Consider the following 19,121-nt stretch of genomic DNA (forward strand, 5'->3'; position numbering starts at 1 on the left):
AGTAAGCACACCGACCTCGTCTTATACGGCGTGTCGGACTATTACTCCGAAATTGTAGCACGCAAGGACAGCTACTTAGTGTGTACTTCAAAACCGCGATTGGCCATATCGTCGCCATAACTTACTGCCACAAATATCTTGAGGGACTTGGTATGCAACCTTGATGCTGAAGGTGATACTAGACGGAGGAAAATTTTAAGCAATTTTCAGCAATTTGAATTATAAAATTCTCTCCTTCGTAAGGGCAAGTGCATACAACAGCACTGCCTTAGAATAATGACTAATTTAAAACACAATAAGACTTTCATTTACTGTTAATCTGTTCAGTGTTCACGTTGCCTTACCTAACAGTCGTCCAGATTTAGATAAAATAGTACAATGTTTTCCCATCATCCTGTGATATCTTCCGTTGAAAATCGTTATCTCGTTATACCATTAATTAACAATAATCTTTGGATTCGTTTATCATGGAGCACAAGTTTGTCTAATGCAACCTATCCACTTTCTCCATGCCTTAAATCATTACAGGTAGGTAGACTGTTAAGCCCAATAATAACGACTGGTGCCATCCTACTACAATCCACATTAGTGATTTTAATTCTTTGTCGTTTCTCCCATGCAGACAAAAATAGCAACAGTGAGACTCATTAGTCAGTTATCAGTTCCGTCTTAGTCTTCCATTTTTCTTTGTTTATTAGTCATGCCTTTTGTATATGGACTGACTCCAACAGGATGATATACATTACGTGTCTCCGCTTCGATGTTTCCCCCCATGAACCATGGACCTTGCCGTTGGTGGGGAGGCTTGCGTGCCTCAACGATACAGATAGCCGTACCGTAGGTGCAACCAAAGGAGGGGCATCTGTTGAGAGGCCAGACAAACGTGTGGTTCCTGCAGAGGGGCAGCAGCCTTTTCAGTAGTTGCAGGGGCAACAGTCTGGATGATTGACTAATCTGGCCTTGTAACATTAACCAAAACGGCCTTACACCCAGTTGTGGTACTGCTAACGGCTGAAAGCAAGGGGAAACTACAGCCGTAATTATTCCCGAGGACATGTAGCTTTACTGTCTGGTTAAATGATGATGGAGTCCTCTTGGGTAAAATATTCCGGAGGTAAAATTGTCCCCCATTCGGATATCCGGGCAGGGACTACTCAGGAGGACGTCGTTATCAGGAGAAAGAAAACTGGCATTCTACGGATCGGAGCGTGGAATGTCAGATCCATTAATCGGGCAGGTAGGTTAGAAAATTTAAAAAGGGAAATGGATATGTTAAAGTTAGATATAGTGGGAATTAGTAAAGTTCGGTGGCAGGAGGAACAAGACTTCTGGTCAGGTGAATACAGGTTTATAAATACAAAATCAAATAAGGGTAATGCAGGAGTATATTTAATAATGAATAAAAAATAGGAGTGCGGGTAAGCTACTACAAACAGCATAGTGAACGTATTATAGTGGCCAAGATAGACATGAAGCCCATGCTTACTACAGTAGTACAAGTTTATATCCCAACTAGCTCTCCAGATGACGAAGAAGTTGAAGAAATGTACGATGAGATAAAAGAAATTATTCAGGTAATGAATGGAGCCGAAAATTTAATAGTCATGTGTGACTGGAATTCGGTAGTAGGACAGGGGAGAAGGAAACATAGTAAGTGATTATGGATTGGGGCTAAGAAATGAAAGAGGAAGCCGTCTGGTAGAATTTTGCAGAGAGCATAACTTAATCATAGCTAACATTTGGTTCATGAATCATAAAAGAAGTTTGTATACATGGAAGAACCATGGAGATACTAAAAGGTATCAGATAGATTATATAACGCTAGGACAGAGATTTAGGAACCAGGTGTTAAATTGTAAGACATTTCCAGGGGCAGATGTGGACTCTGACGACAATCTGTTGGTTATGAACTGTAGATTAAAAATGAAGTTATTACAAAAAGGAGGGAATTTAAGGAGATGGAACCTGGATAATCTGACTAAACCAGAGGTTGTACAGAGTTTCAGAGAGAGCAGAAGGGAACAATTGACAGGAATGGGGGAAAGAAATACAGTAGAAGAAGAATGGGTAACTCTGAGGGATGAAGTAGTGAAAGCACCAGGGGATCAAGTGGGTAAAAAGATGAGGGCTATTAGAAATATTTGGGTAACAGAAGAAATATTGAACTTAATTGATGAAAGGAGAAAATATAGAAATGCAGTAAATGCAGCAGGCAAAAAGGAATACAAACGTCTCAAAAATGAGATCGACAGGAAGTGAAAAATGGCTAAGCAGGGATGGCTAGAAGACAAATGTACGGATGTAGAGGCTTATCTCACTAGGGGTAAGATAGATACTGCCTACAGGTAAATTAAAGGGACCTCTGGAGAAAAGATAACCCGTTGTATGAATATCAAGAGCTCAGATGGAAACCCAGTTCTAAGCAAAGAAGGGAAAGCAGAAAGGTGGAAGGAGTATATAGAGGGTCTATACAAGGGCGACGTACTTGAGGACAATATTATGGAAATGGAAGAGAATGTAGATGAAGACGAAATGGGAGATAGAATACTGCGTGAAGAGTTTGACAGTGCACTGAAAGATCTGAGTCGAAACAAGGCCCCGGGAGTTGACAACATTCTATTAGAACTACTGACGGCCTTGGGAGAGCCAGTCCTGACAAAACTCTAACATCTGGTGAGCAAGATGTACAAGACAGGCGAAATACGCTCAGACTTCAAGAAGAAAATAATAATTCCAATCCCAAAGAAAGCAGTCGTTCTCAGGTGTGAAAATTACCGAACTATCAGTTTAATAAGTCACAGCTGCAAAATACACAAATTATTTACAGACGAATGGAAAAACAGGTAGAAGCTGACCTCGGGGAAGATCAGTTTGGATTCCGTAGAAATGTTGGAACACGTGAGGCAATACTGACGTTACGAATTATCTTAGAAGAAAGATTAACGAAAGGCAAACCTACGTTTCTAGTATTTGTAGACTTAGAGAAAGCTTTTGACAATGTTGACTGGAATACTCTCTTTCAGATTCTAAAGGTGGCAGGGGTAAAATAGAGTGAGCGAAAGGCTATTTACAATTTTTACAGAAACCAGATGGCAATTATAAGAGTCGAGGGGCATGAAAGGGAAGCAGTGGTTGGGAAGGGAGTGAGACAGTGTTGTAGCCTCTCCCCGATGTTATTCAATCTGTATATTGAGCAAGCAGTAAAGGAAACAAAAGAAAAATTTGGAGCAGGTATTAAAACCCATGGAGAAGAAATAAAAACTTTGAAATTCGCCGATGACATCATAATTCTGTCAGAGACAGCAAAGGACTTGGAAGAGCAGTTTTATGGAATGGACAGTGTCTTGAAAGGAGGATATAAGATGAACATCAGCAAAAGCAAAACAAGGATAATGGAATGTAGTCGAATTAAGTCGGGTGATGCTGAGGGAATTTTATTAGGAAATGAGACACTTCAAGTAGTAAAGGAGTTTTGCTATTTGGGGAGCAAAATAACTGATGATTGTCGAAGTAGAGAGGATATAAAATGTAGAGTGGCAATGGGAAGAAAAGCGTTTCTGAAAAAGAGAAATTTGTTAACATTATATATTTAAGTGTCAGGAAGTGGTTTCTGAAAGTATTTGTATGGAGTGTAGCCATGTATGGAAGTGAAACATGGACGATAACTAGTTTGGACAAGAAGAGAATAGAAGCTTTCGAAATGTGGTGCTACAGAAGAATGTTGAAGATTAGGTGGGTAGATCACGTAACTAATGTGGAGGTATTGAATAGGATTGGGGAGAAGAGAAGTTTTTGGCACAACTTGACTAGAAGAAAGTATATGTTGGTAGGACATGTCCTGAGGTATCAAGGGATAACAAATTTAGCACTGGAGGGCAGCGTGGAGACTAAAAATCGTAGAGGGAGACTAAGAGATGAATACACTAAGCAGATTCAGAAGGATGTAGGTTGCAGTATATACTGGGAGATGAAGGAGCTTGCACTGGCTAGATCAGCATGGAGAGCTGCATCAAACCAGTCTTAGGACTCAAGACCACAACAACAACAACACTTCGATGTTTATAAATCTTTGACACGTTGTCCATCACATATTGGGTATTAATTACTAACCATTCTTTACAACCTGAACTGATATCCATTATCAATATGTGTATGGCGTGTGATCCCTACAGACACTGCTACTTTATTATATACCTTCTGGCTCGAATCAAACCGATTTCAAACTTATTCTTCACGAATCTCTTGCTACGAATGAAATCCTTGGTGTGTCGGTCTGGAAGCTTTCGTCTTGCCAGGCATCCTCTGTGGGTGACAGGTCAGAAGGTCAGCTATGTTAGTTGCAAATGTGCTTTCCTCAAGAGATCTGTGACATGAACTGAAGTGTTTCACTGGAATATTGCAATTGGCAACCCAGTTATCAAGAGTATAACAACAGCGCTCCTTCTTATGAGCTTTCAGCAGAGTGACTATGGACATGTTGGTGGAAATCTAATAATTACAAATGGCAGTGAGACTTTTCGCTACAAAAATTCAAGTAGTCTTTCGGGTCTTTTATATATTAGTCTTGACGCCTATTTAGAGTGTGAGACATGAGGCTTGTGTGCTCATTTTAAAAATAACTGATTGCTAATCTTAGACATTCGGCTGAAAGGACAGTTCGTACAGCCCAACTGTACATCTAGAATTACTGATTTTCCTATCAAAATAAAACGAGTTTTTTATCTTTTCCGTCGTATGTTGCTACTTTATTAGTTTACTAATTCACTACTGCAATGTAATATATAGCCCCACAGTCACATGCAGTTTGTGAATATCTGTCATATCTTTCTACTTTATTAGTTTACTAATTTACTACTGCAATGTAATTTATAGCGCCGCATCCACATGCAGTTTGTGATGCAAATGCATATTAACAATCAGACCTAGTTTCTCATTGAGTAATGTGCTATAGATGCTGTTCCATGTAGCCTGAATCTTCCTTGGCTGCTTATAAACAACTTCACGTTTAGGAAGTTTGAGGTGGGGTGGTTCTAGCTGTAGTGTGCATACCCCGAGAATACAAAATTAAAGTCATTGTGATCAGAAAATGAAATGAGGCTCCGTATATAATCATGCAAGTTTCCTTATAAAAGGCAATGAAACAAGTTGCGTAAAGAATAACTACTTATCAACTTCTGAATTTAACAGGGGTAACCCCACCTTCAAGAGTAAATAGTTCTGTATGAAATACACAGGTCAACCATCTCACAACAGCATAGTTTAGTGAAAGGTTGCATCTATCTGTTAAATGAAAATACAGGCTTATAAAAGAAGCTGTTTATATCCCTTAACGAGGATACAAGTGGGAAAACCTTCAACAAGATAGAATACCGGAAAATTGTAACGAAAAGTGAACTAGGAAATCAAACTTTCTTCACAGACGCATAATCTACCCTACAATTCGGAAAACTAACCACAGTCGTCAATTACCGTTACGATTAACTCTACAGAATTAATATATACCACGCCCCCCATACTACTCCGAGGAAAAGCATTGCTAACCGAATCTCAGCAGATAAGCGCCCATCACTCGATCCCGTGCGCGCCGGCTGTGAGCGGAGGTCAGTAGCGTACTCGCCCCTTTTATCACGTGCAGCCCTTGAGGATGCCAGGAAGGTCGTCGTTCATGGACGCTGGAGGCAGAGTGTCTAAAACTGTAGTTCTAACTTCTCTCTCAGGTTTCTTAAAAGTTCCAAATCATCATGCATTGACATTAACTATCCCTAGACAAGTTTAGCCGTGATAGCAACCACCACCCAATTGAAATTTCAAGATTTAAGCAGAGCACCAGCAAGAGTGAAACTTCTTTCTTATTTTGTAGGGTATAAAAAGAAGATAAATATCTAGCAGGTCAATTTCCATAACACCCACTGAGACCAGATTCTAGCGATTCCCACAGAAAGCTTCCAACCACCACTTCCTTGAAGTGTAGGAGAAATTCCCTCATGTAATCATTGAACCTTGGTAAGAGCACATTCTAACAGCCCAGTGTATTATCTCCCATCATATGCCAGCCTCGAGTCGGAGGAACCAGCGTGGGTGGTGGATGCACTGACCCTGAAGACCACTTAAAGTTACACATTTATGGCCGTGGCAATGGTTAAACGATTGGGTCCATCTGCCATTTCTCCTTATTAGGCTTCTGTGCAGAATAAATGGAGACATACAGCTTCTCATAGGCCAAAACGGTTTCAGTTCCAAACTTGGCCATAAGCAATATGTGGAATTACTTGTGCATTATGGCAAAAACATCAGGAAGGTTACCAAAGGACTTTGTGTTCTAAAGGTCTTTCACTTGTTTATGGTGGGTCTTCTGATTAGCATACATCTCTACTTCCATAATAACACTTTTTTTCAGTTTATACATGGTTTTCATGTTTTCCTCAGTGTGCCCTATTGTAAGTTCATGTGTTTTAAAGTAGTCACTCAAAGCAGCTTTATGACTGGGATTACAGTGTTCTTTGAATCTTATGGTAAGCTTCCTTCTTATTTGTCTACGTATTCTTCATCATATAGACCACAGCTGTATTTAGACACCTCTCATTTTTTTAGTATCCAAATGTTCAGGTGTACATATCCGTTGCGTTCGATCGACAAGACTTTTTATGACACCCCTTTTTATTTAAATAAAATTCACCCAAAAATACAGTTTACCATGGAAATAGAAAAGGATAACAGAATATCTTTCTTGGATGTCTTAGTTATGAGACGGTCTGATAGAAGCTTGGAATATAGAGTTTTTCGGAAGGCAACACATACGGACAGATATTTACATAAAAATTCTAATCATCATCCACAACAAAAAAGGGGTGTCATAAAAAGTCTTGTCGATCGAGCGCAACGGATATGTACACCTGAACATTTGGATGCTGAAGTGAAACATCTGAAGCAGGCTTTTGAAAAAAACAGCTACTCAAAAAAAGAGATAAATAGAATTTTGCGTCCAAGGAACAGAAGACCAAAAGATAAGAATGAACCACAACGACAGAAAAATACAGTAGTTCTCCCTTTTATTAAAAAAGTAACAGATCGGATCGGTAAGATTTTACGAAAACATAACATAACACCGGTCCTTAAACCAACAAAGAAAATAAGTCAAGTACTACGATCTGTGAAGGATAGACGTCATCCTCTGTCGACATGTGGTGTGTATAAAATTCCATGTACCTGTGGAAAAGTATATATTGGTACTACCAAAAGAAGCGTAAATACGCTACTGAAAAAGCATAAACGTCTTTGTCGACTTGGAAAAATAGAAAAATCAGCTGTAGCGGAACATGCTCTTCAACCAGGAAACCACCAAGTGAAGTTTTCGGATACCGAAGTTTAAAAAAAAAAAAATGGTTCAAATGGCTCTCAGCACTATGGGACTCAACTGCTGTGGTCATTAGTCCCCTAGAACTTAGAACTACTTAAACCTAACTAACCTAAGGACATCAAACACATCCATGCCCGAGGCAGGATTCGAACCTGCGACCGTAGCAGTCGCACGGTTCCGGACTGCGCGCCTAGAACCGCGAGACCACCGCGGCCGGCATACCGAAGTTTTATCTACAACGTTAAATTACTATCTATGCCTATACAGAGAAGCTACTGAAATTTATAAACATCACGATAATTTTCATAGGAAAGAGGAGGCTATGACTTCAGCGATATATGGACAGTGGCTCTACAAAATTGCTAACAATTTTTATCTTGACAAGGTGGTGATAGATAGTAAACCTTATCTTTGCTATCGATTATCACTGCTCATCACGTGTCACCTGAACCACGCCCCCCTTTCTCACAATATATAAGTCGCTCTCAGACACCCGACCAGTCAGTCGGCAAGACTCAGCGGAGCAGCGCCTCTGAGAAAGTCCAGCGCAGTCCTGGACGAAACGTAAGAAGCAGAAAAAGTTCTTGCACCACGACCTCACATCCCGGAAAGTACATCAACAGCCATTGGAGAGGTGGTGGCCAAAACGGCAAAACTTGTCTAGAGATTATACAGCGCTCGGGATCATTACCGTCATTGCTGGATGACGTGGAACTTCTCCACAACCTCAGAGGGAAATTAGACCTACAGTTTTAGTCACTCTCACTCCTGCCTCCATGAAAGATGGTCATGTTGGCATGCTCGCGGTCTGCACGTGATAAAAGGGGCGAGTACGCTACTGACCTCCGCTCACAGGCGGTGAGCACGCAATCGAGAAATGGGCGTTTATCTGGTGAGATTCGGTTCGAAATACTTTTCAGTTGGTAGTTTGGGGGCGTGGTATATGTTAACTTGGTATGGTTAGTCGTAACGGTAACTGACGACTGCAGTTACTTTTTCGAATTGCAGGATACAGTTTGTATCTGTGAAGAAAGTTTTACTTTCGAGTTCACTTTTCGTTACAATTTTCGGGTATTCTATCCTGTTGAAAGTGTTCCCACTTGAATGATCGTTAAGAGAGGTAAACAGCTTGTTTTGTAAGGCTCTATTTCAATTTAGCAGCTATATGCCTCCTTTAACTAAACTGTGCTGTTGTGTGGTGGTTGACCTGTGTATTTCACACAGAACTATTTACTTTTAAAAAAGAGGTTACTCCTGTTAAATTCAGAAGATAATAAGAAGTTATCTTTTACGCAACTTGCTTCATTGCTGTCATTCATGGCAAGAGGTTCGTGAAGAACGCCTTTGGAGTCAGTTTTCTTCCGGGCTACAACGTATATAAGAATGTAGCAGTGTCTGTAAGGATCACGCTCCATAATGATGTTGAAGATGGCTTTAATTATTAATACTCACTATGTGATGAACAACGCCTTAAAGTTTGATAAACATCGGACTGGAGAGACGTGGTGTACCCCATAGAATTTGGGTCAGTCCATACACAAAAAAGCGTGACTAATAAAGAAAGAAAAATGGAAGATTAAGAAATTTTGGTCATATGTCAAACCGGTAGGTGGATCAAAACAAAATGTCCAGACACTCTGTGACCAAAATTGCACTGAAACAGAGGATGACAGACTAAAGACGGAAATAGTAAATGTCTTTTTCCAAAGTTGTTTCGCAAAGGAAGACTGCACTGTAGTTCTTTCTCTAGATTGTAGCACAGATGACAAAATGGTAGATATCGAAATAGATGACAGAGGGACAGAAAAACAAATAAAATCACTCAAAAGAGGAAAGGCTTCTGAACCTGATGGGATAACCGATTTTACACAGAGTCCGCGAAGGAACTTAACCCTTCTTGCAGCGGTGTACCGTAGGTCTCTGAAAGAGCGTAGCGTTCCGTTTTCAAGAAGTGACGTCGAACAGATGTACAGAACTATAGACCTATATCTCAAACGTCGATCAGTTGTAGAGTTTAGGAACACGTATTATCTTCGAGTATGACTTTTCTGGAGACTAGAAATCTACTCTGTAGGAATCAGAATGGATTTCGTAAAAGACTATCGTGTGAAACTAGCTCGAGCTATTCGCCCATGAGACTCAGAGGGCCATAGACACAGGTTTCCATGTAGATGCCATGTTTCTTGACTTCCGCAACCCGTTGGATACAGTTCCCCACAGTCGTTTAATGAACGAAGTAAGAGAATATGGACTATCAGACCAGTTGTGTGATTGGATTGCACAGTTCCTATGTAACAGAACGCCGCATGTCATTCTCAATGGAGAGGAGTCTTCCGAAGTAAGAGTGATTTCAAGTGTGTCGAAGGGGAGTGTCGTAGGACCGTTGCTATTCACAATTTATATAAATTACCTTGTGGACAGCATTCTAATTTCACTTAGGCTTTTTGCGGATGATGCTGAAGTATATCGAGAGGTTGTAACAATGGAAAATTGTACTGAAATCCAGGAAGATCTGCAACAAATTGACGCATGGTGCAAGGAATGGCAACTGAATCTAAATGTAGACAAGTGCAATGTGCTGCGAATACACAGAAAGAAAGATCCTTTATCATTTAGCTACAACTGGAAGCAGTTAATTCCATAAATTATCTAGGTGTAGGGATTAGGAGTGATTTAAACTGGAGTGACCATATAAAGTTAATAGTCGGTAAAGCAGATGCCAGACTGAGATTCATTGGAAGAATCCTAAGGAAATGCAGTCCGAAAACAATGGAAGTAGGTTACAGAAACTTGTTCTCCCACTGCTTGGATAGTGCTCACCAGTGTGGGATCCGTACCAGTTAGGGTTGATAGAATAGAGAGAGAAGATCCAACGGAGGGCAGCGGGCTTCGTCAAAGGAGCATTTAGTAATCCCGAAAGCGTTACGGAGATGATGGATAAACTCCAGTGGAAGACTTTGCAAGAGAGACGCTCAGTGGCTTAGTACGGGCTTTTGTTGAAGTTTCGAAGACATACCTTCACTGAGGAGTCAGGCAGTATATTGCTCCCTCCTATGTATATTTCGTGAAGAGACCATGAGGATAAAATCACAGAAATTAGAGCCCACACAGAGGCATACCGACAATCTTTTCTTCCACGAACAATACGAGACTGGAATAGAAGGAGAAACCTATAGAGGTACTGAATGTACCCTCCGCCACACACCGTCAGGTGGCTTGCAGAGTATGGATGTAGATGAAGATGTGGAAGTGATAACTGCCTAATGGTTCTCACTGTTGCTATTTTTGTCTGAATGAGAGAAACGATGAAATAACTGAAAGAAAACCACTAATGTGGAATGTAGTTGCATGGCACCAAACGTCGATGTTGGGGTTCACAGCCTACCTACCTGTAATGATCTATGGTAAAGAGAATTTAGGGAAGCTCTTAACAAGTGCATAGGTTGGATAAGACAAACTTATGTTTCATGATAAACAAATTCAAAGGTTATTGCTAGTTATTGGTACAAAGAGATGCCGATGTACAGCATAAGATATCAGAGGATGATGGGAAAACATTGTACTGTTTTAGCTAAATAAGGACAGTTGTTACGTAAGGCAACGAGGACAATGAACAGATTAACAGTAGATTAAAGTCCTACGCGTTTTTAAATTAGACGTTATTCTAAGTCAGTGCTGTTGTATGCACTTCCCATACGAAGGATAGAATTCCATCATTCAAGTTGCTTACAACTGCTTACAATTTTCCTCCGTCTCGTATAACCTTCAGCATCAAGGTTTCATACCAAGTCCCCCAAGATATTTGTGGCAGTAAGTTATGGCGACGATATGGCCAATCGCGGTTTTGAAGTACACACTAAGTAGCTGTCCTTGCGTGCTACAATTTCGGAGTAATAGTCCGACACGCCGTATAAGACGAGGTCGGTGTGCTTACTAGTGTCACTTGTATTGAGACATCCAGCGTAGTAGAAGCCGCTGCAGCCATGAAGGCAGCCCTCGTCCTGCTCATCGCTGGAATGTTGCTCGTGGCGTACTGCACGCCGTTCGCTGTTGCAGACGATGAAGATGAAGCGGTGGATGAAGCAGCCGAGAACAGAGACGCTGATGACGACGACACCGGCAGCTCATCAGACGACGACGCCGATGACAGCGGTGATGAGGAGGGTCTAAGTGGAGAGAGCAGGCGGGCAGCTCAAGGTAAACAGCAGCTGAGGCGTGCAGGCAATGCATGGGGCTAACTGCCGTATCATTAACAGCATCAGGTTATGCTGTTGACTGCGATTCTCAATGTACTTTCTTGTAGATTTAAGTCCCTAATTGATAATGTACATTACTCTGACACTTCAAAACTTAAGACAATCGATTCTAGACGAGACAGGTGGTTCGTGGATCTTTGTAATATTATACCATTAGTGCATACATTATATATGCTGCTATTGACTCTGGTAGTATGGCCCGTTAAAAGTTATATTTGCTAAATACAGTTCCTGATTCAGGCCCAATTGATTTACATTTAGTCCAAAAGGAGAATTACCTACTGTATGTTGAAAATACCTCATTCTCAAATGGCTTAAGGATATTACGTTCAAATAACAGATTTGTATAAATCTATTATAAGGGATTTTACAAAGTTTTTGCTATAAAATTCTACACCAATGACACTTGCAGAACAGGAGATGATATTAACAGTAAGATGTAAAACCAACTACTACAGTCTCTTACTTCCGTCATGAGAACCAGTGACAGTACGTTGGCATCCAGTATGTGCAACATTATGAAGGAACTAACAAAGACGCTACCATTGCTCGCTGCGCTTGATTCCTTTTTTCCGTTGGTAATTAGCGTTACGTTATTTACCTATAAGAATGGTTTGCACACGACACAACCAGCAGACCAGTTATTTGATTATATGGCTAATGATTACTAGAGCACCAATAAAGTATTGTCGCTGTTATAGTCAAACGTATAAGACAACAACTGCTTTTTCGACAAATTTTAATGTCACTCTTAACTAAGAGTATAAGCTATGTGTTTTTGATCCTACTGATTAACTACAATCTTTAAGCCAGATTGTAAATTTTAGTCTGCTATGTAAGTATTTTTAATACAGATAACATTAAAAAATTATCCCAGTGTAACTGAATGCAACACATTAATGAAACAAGCCTCACAACGCAGAAAGTAGTTTTAGATGTAGGATGTAGAATCGCAAGTATTAAGAACTCAATCGAAGAGTTTTCTAATTTGAAAGAACATGTGTTTTGAGCAACACACGCTATACTTTTGAGCTAATCATTTCGTTACTGGTCATTTAATACTTATGTCAGCTCAGAAAAAAAATTAATGTAGTTCGTTTTTCTGGTAGAACAATATGTCTGTCCCAACAAGCACGTTTACAAAAAGGACTGAAAGTTCATTGAAATACAGTTAAACGTTAACCATATGTTTCGAAGATTCATAGTGCCCATCAGTGAAATTGCATGTTGTCTCCTTGCCACAGTTGTGTCACACGTTTCAGGAATGATATGAAGAGAAATTTACAGAAATTAGGTTTGAGCATAATAATCCCGTAAGTCTTACAGCTTAAGATGTGTGCATACTATCGACCTCTGAAAGGAGGTAAGGAGGTATCTTTAGCAATGATAGAGTTGAAGTTATCACAGGTACATAGCTTATACCTGCTTAAGTTTCATCGCAATTATAAAGATACAGGGTGATTCATGTTACCGTTTAGGAAACCGAAAGTGACGTAGATGACTCTGAGATAAATAATTTGACATGAGACACATATGGTCGTGAATGTCAGGAAATCCCCCAACCAAGTGGATCACAAATGTTCAACATGTGATGGTAGCAGGGGATACATACTTCAGAGCAAGTGCAGCGGCTAGATCAGTCTATCCTACCCACACGGTAGTAGTACTTCTACACATTACTCCACTAAGTTACTCTGCATTTATTCTTGCATTATCCAATGTAATATGGTAGTGCTCATGGTAGTGGCACTACAAGACTATGATGAATATATTCACCATTAGGACAACGTAGTATGCAAGCAGTGCAGTGTTTAGTATTGACCACTACCACTACACATGTGGGGAGGTACATGAATTGGTCATGTAATATGTTTAACTTTCGTCAACCACATTTAGGATATTTCATGATGTTTGAGGCTCCATGTACGTTGTATTAAATTTCTTGTCTGAGAGTCATATACACCGCTTTGATAGTTTTTATACATTAATGAAAATCACCCTGTGTATATCAGATCAATTTAGTGTAAAATGACCACTTAAAGCAACACTGTGCATATCTGGATATGCGAGAACAAAAAGTTCTAGATTAGAGCAGTGCTCTTGGTATTTCAAGCAGTAATTACTCCAAAGGAAAACAGTCAGAAAAACAAGTTGTGTGTGCTCCTATTCTTCAGTGTGTTATATATTTATAAAATTTAAGGTTAGTATCTGTGTCAGCTGTAGATGAAAGTTTTTGTTAAGCCTACTAACATTTACTGATGAGACAGGAGGGTACGCAGATGTCAGAGGAGCATCATATTTTTTGTTTATTTTTGAGCAGGTGCTCACGCCCGGGCTGGCCACGCAAAACATGCACGCGCAGGCAGCCGACACATTGCGTCCAGAGCTGGAAGCAGATCCCATGCCAGGTCAGGCGCCGCCATCAGAGCTGCACACAGCAAGTAGTCGCTGTTGCTGAGGCAGCACCACACCGCAGAGGCGCAGTCTGGAGCTGCTCCCACTGTCCTGTACGCTGCACTGATGTGGAGAAAATAAAGCACCACTGTACTATGTGGCAGACATATGTGTGTTACTCATTGTCCTATAAATGTAAGATCAAGTGCACGCATAAGTAATAACTAAAAATGGAAAAAGTTTCCAAAGTTCCAAAATCTTATAAGTGTTCCAGTTTTCCGGTGTAAAAAATATATTCGGCCCTATGTAATACTACCAGCATTATATCATTATCTATATATGTTACACTGTGATGTGAATGGGAGTTTGTATTTCTTCATATGGAATTGTTGGACTGCTCTTAGTTATTGCAGATATATATCAGTTGTCATTAAAAACACTTTTTGGTTTTATTTAAATTTACTGCAAATACAAGATTGGTTAAAGGCAAAATGGTGTAAGTCATTTGAGCCCTTCAAAAGACACATTATTTTGTGTTAAACCGTTTTCAATAATGAACACATCGAAACAATGAGACCATGTGATGTAAAGCACAAAAAAGGGGTATTGATTTCTTGTGGAATTTATTATAATGTTTCTTTCAAAACCTTCCCTTTCTCAAAATGCATGAAACATGACTTACACCACTTTGGCTTTAACCCCCTCAATTGTATCCTCTTAAGTATGAAAGAAGGGGAGAAAAGGTTTCATATCCTGCTCAGCAAGATATTCCTGCTATCAAGATAGTATAACGGTAGCGCTAACAGCACATTGTGAAATACTTACTAGTATCTGTCCTTGCCTGCCATGCTGTGGGCAATAAGCTTCCGACGCTGGCATGTCGTCCGTGGAGCACTGCGCGCCGCTCGCTGCTGCAGAAGAAGTTTCAACTGAAACAGTCAGTCCCAGGTGCGCTGATGATGACAGCACAGAGGGTCCAGAAGTCGGTGATGCACGAGAGAACAGTGATGTGGAGGGTGGGAGTGCAGAGAGTAGGCTGGCAGCGAAACTACAAACAGCAACTGAGGTGGGAAGGCTGCTCTCGACCGCATGTATAGGTAATAACTAAATATTGAAAAATGTTGCAAACTTTCCAAAATCTTATGCGTGTTCCAGTTTTCGGGTGTAAACGATATATTCGGCCCGATATTATAGTACCAGCATTATATCATTATCTGTGTAAGTTGCACTATGATGTGAATGGCAGCTTGTACTTCTTATGGAATCATGATCTACAGTATAGACCGCTAGGATATTTACACCAGAATCATATTCAGCCCCCCCCCCCCCCCCCCCATGATCCATGGACCTTGCCGTTGGTGGGGAGGCATGCTGCGTGCCTCAGCGATACAGATGGCTGTAATGTAGATGCAATCACAACGGAGGGGTATCTGTTGAGAGAACAGACAAACATGTGGTTCCTGAAGAGGGGCAGCAGCCTTTTCCGTAGTTGCAGGGGCAACAGTCTGGATGATTGACTGATCTGGCCTCGCAACATTAACCAAAACAGACTTGTTGTGATGGTACTGCGAACGGCTGAAAGCAAGGGGAAACTACAGCTATAATTTTTCCCGAGGACATGTAGCTTTACTGTATGATTAAATGATGATGGCGTCCTCTTGGGTAAAATAATCTGGAGGTAAAATAGTCCCCACTTCGGATCTCCGGGCGGGAACTACTCAGGAGGACGTCGTTATCATGAGAAAGAAAACTGGCGTTCTACGGATCGGAGCGTGGAATGTCAGATCCCTTAATCGGGCAGGTAGGTTAGAAAATTTAAAAAGGGAAATTGATAGGTTAAAGTTAGACATAGTGCGCATTAGTGAAGTTCGGTGACAGGAAGAACAAGATTTTTGGTCAGGTGAATACAGGGTTATAAATACAAAATCAAATAGGGGTAATGCAGGAGTAGGTTTAATAATGAATAAAAAGGTAGGAGTGCAGATAAGCTACTACAAACAGCATAGTGAACGTATTATTGTGGCCAAGATAGACACGGAGCCCATGCCTACTACAGTAGTACAAGTTTATATGCCAACTAGCTCTGAAGATGGCAAAGAAGTTGATGAAATGTATGATGAGATAAAAGAAAATATTAAGTTAGTGAAGGGAGACGAAAATTTAATAGTCATGGGTGCCTGGAATTCGACAGTTGGAAAAGGGAGAGAAGGAAACATATTGGGTGAATATGGATTGGGGCTAAGAAATGAGAGAGAAAGCCGTCTGGTAGAATTTTGCACAAAGCATAACTTAATCATAGCTAACACTTGGTTCAAGAATCATAAAAGAAGTTTGTATACATGGAAGAATCCTGGAGATACTAAAAGGTATCAGATAGATTATATAATGGTAAGACAGAGATTTAGGAATCAGGTTTTAAATTGTAGGACATTTCTGGGGCAGATGTGGACTCTGACCACAATCTATTGCTTAAGACCTGTAGATTAAAACTGAAGAAACTGCAAAAAGGTGGCAATTTAAGGACATGGGTTCTGGATAAGCTGAAAGAACCAGAGGTTGTACAGACTTTCCAGGAGAGCATAAGGGAACAATTGACAGGTATGGGAGAAAGAAACACACTAGAAGAAGAACGGGTAGCTCTGAGGGATGAAGTAGTGAAGGCAGCAGAGGATAAAGTAGGAAAAAATACGAGGGCTGCTAGAAATCCTTGGGTAACAGAAGAAATATTGAATTTAATTGATGAATGGATAAAATATAAAAATGCAGTAAATGAAGCAGGCAAAAAGGAATACAAACGTCTCAAAACTGAGATCGACAGGAAGTGCAAAATGGCTAAGCAGGGATGGCTAGAGGACAAATGTCAGGATGTAGAAGTTTATCTCACTTACTAGGTGTAAGATAGATACTGCCTATAAGAAAAATTAAAGAGACCTTTGGAGAGAAGAGAACCCCTTGTATGAATACCAAGAGCTCAGATGGCAACCTTGTTTTAAGCAAAGAAGGGAAGACAGAGAGGTGGAAGGAGTATATAAAGGGTTTATACAAGGGCTATGTACTTGAGGACAATATTATGGAAATGGAAGAGGATGTAGATGAAGACGAAATGGGAGATAAGATACTGCGTGAAGAGTTTGACAGAGCACTGATAGACCTGAGTCGAAACAAGGCCCTGGGAGTAGACAACATTCCATTAGAACTACTGACGGCCTTGGGAAAGCCAGTCCTGACAAAACTCTACCATCTGTTGAGCAAGATGTATGAGACAGAAGAATATAATAATTCCAATCCCAAAGAAAGCAGGTGCTGACAGATGTGAAAATTACCGAACTATCAGTTTAATAAGTCACAGCTGCAAAATACTAACGCGAATTCTTTACAGGCGAATGGAAAAGCTGGTAGAAGCCGACCTTGGGGAAGATCAGTTGGGATTCCGTAGAAATGTTGGAACACGTGAGGCAATACTGACGTTACGAATTATCTTAGAAGAAAGATTAAGGAAAGGCAAACCTACGTTTCTAGTATTTGTAGACTTAGAGAAAGCTTTTGACAATGTTGACTGGAATACTCTCTTTCAAATTCTAAAGGTGGCAAGGGTAAAATACAGGGAGCGAAAGGCTATTTACAATTTGGACAGAGACCAGATGGCAGTTATAACAGTCGTGCGGCATGAAAGGGAAGCAGTGGTTGGGAAGGGAGTGAGACAGTGTTGTAGCCTCTCTCCGATGTTGTTCAATCTGTATATTGAGCAAGCAGTAAAGGAAACAAAAGAAAAATTTGGAGCAGGTATTAAAACCCATGTTAACATCGAGTATAGATTTATGTATCAGGAAGTCGTTTCTGAAAGTATTTGTATGGAGTGTAGCCATTTGTGGAAGTGTAACATTGACGATAACTAGTTTTAACAAGAAGAGAATAGAAGCTTTCGAAATGTGGTGCTACAGAAGAATGCTGAAGATAAGGTGGATAGATCACGTAACTAATGAGGACGTATTGAATAGAATTGGGGAGAAAATAAGTTTGTGGCACAACTTGACTAGATGAAGGGATCGGTTGGTAGGACATGTTTTGACGCATCAAAGGATCACAAATTTAGCATTGGAGGGCAGCGTGGAAGGTAAAAATCGTAGAGGGAGACCAAGAGATGAATGCACTAAGCAGATTCAGAAGGATGTAGGTTGCAGTAGGTACTGGGAGATGAAGAAGCTTGGACAGGACAGAGTAGCATGGACAGCTGCATCAAACCAGTCTCAGGACTGAAGACCACAACAACAACAACATCATATTCAGTCTGTGGTTGTGAAGACACAAGAAAAGACGTCCTTGTAGTAATTGCACATATTATGCTCTTTAATTGTAACATTTCCAAAACTACAGACATGAGTACAGCAAGCTGTTGGATCTCCAATGTATAGGCGGAATGAGAATTTTGATTTTAGTCTTTGACAGTTGTATACCTCTTAATCTTCTTCCTAACTCAGCTCAATACATAAGGGTGTTTGACTGCAATAAAATGACCTTAAAGTGTGCCTTTTGCCTAGACAATCGTGACTCAAGGAGTAACTGATAACGCCATTCAAGCAGATTTTCATAAACATATGTGGTACAAAATAATTAAATTTTGCAACTAGAACAAGTGCGGGCCTCAATGAATACAGAAACGAATTTAGGGCCACAGTTACTTCTCAAAGTTTTGTAGCTTTGTTCAGCGAACGCACTACAGATGACATGTATGTAAACCAAGACCAATGAGAATGTGAGCCTCAATCTGATAGTCAAGAGATGTGTGCCCAAGACCATGAAATATAAACATTATGTCAGATATAGTCTCGAAAACAAGTTGTCTCAGAGTCTCAGCAACACTACTTACTTTCTGAGATGTATTCAAAGATTTCAATGATCTTCTGCTGGCTGCTTTTTGGGACAGGTTCTGCTGATTGCACATTTAGTTCCCATGAACTAATAGTCGTGTTGAAAGCAGAGTTATCAGTAATATTCGTGCACGAATTAAATTTAGACTCCAGAGTGAATAATAAATCATGTGTACAGTAGAAATTTAGCATTTATTTTAAAAGTGACTGCGGAAGGGAAATTAATGATACACATTTTAACTAAAT

At 40.3% G+C, this 19,121-nt stretch overlaps 1 protein-coding gene across 1 annotated transcript; it reads left to right on the forward strand.

Annotated features, from left to right (window-relative positions):
* Positions 1–11,277: 11,277 nt before the first annotated feature.
* Positions 11,278–14,446, forward strand: LOC126282250 (uncharacterized). The gene is made up of 2 exons (XM_049981846.1): positions 11,278–11,554; positions 13,934–14,446. The coding sequence occupies exons 1-2, from the start codon at positions 11,341–11,343 to the stop codon at positions 14,056–14,058; spliced, it is 339 nt and encodes a 112-aa protein (XP_049837803.1). The 5' UTR covers positions 11,278–11,340; the 3' UTR covers positions 14,059–14,446.
* Positions 14,447–19,121: the final 4,675 nt, after the last annotated feature.

The sequence above is a fragment of the Schistocerca gregaria genome, chromosome 7 (genome assembly GCF_023897955.1).
Source record: "Schistocerca gregaria isolate iqSchGreg1 chromosome 7, iqSchGreg1.2, whole genome shotgun sequence".
Lineage (NCBI taxonomy): Eukaryota > Metazoa > Arthropoda > Insecta > Orthoptera > Acrididae > Schistocerca > Schistocerca gregaria.

Bases quoted from the DNA above. Each gene is read 5' to 3' on its own strand.
- LOC126282250 (XM_049981846.1), top strand. From the start codon at position 11,341: ATGAAGGCAGCCCTCGTCCTGCTCATCGCTGGAATGTTGCTCGTGGCG. The intron at 11,555-13,933 runs GTAAACAGCAGC...ATTTTTGAGCAG, and splicing joins GAGCAGGCGGGCAGCTCAAG to GTGCTCACGCCCGGGCTGGC.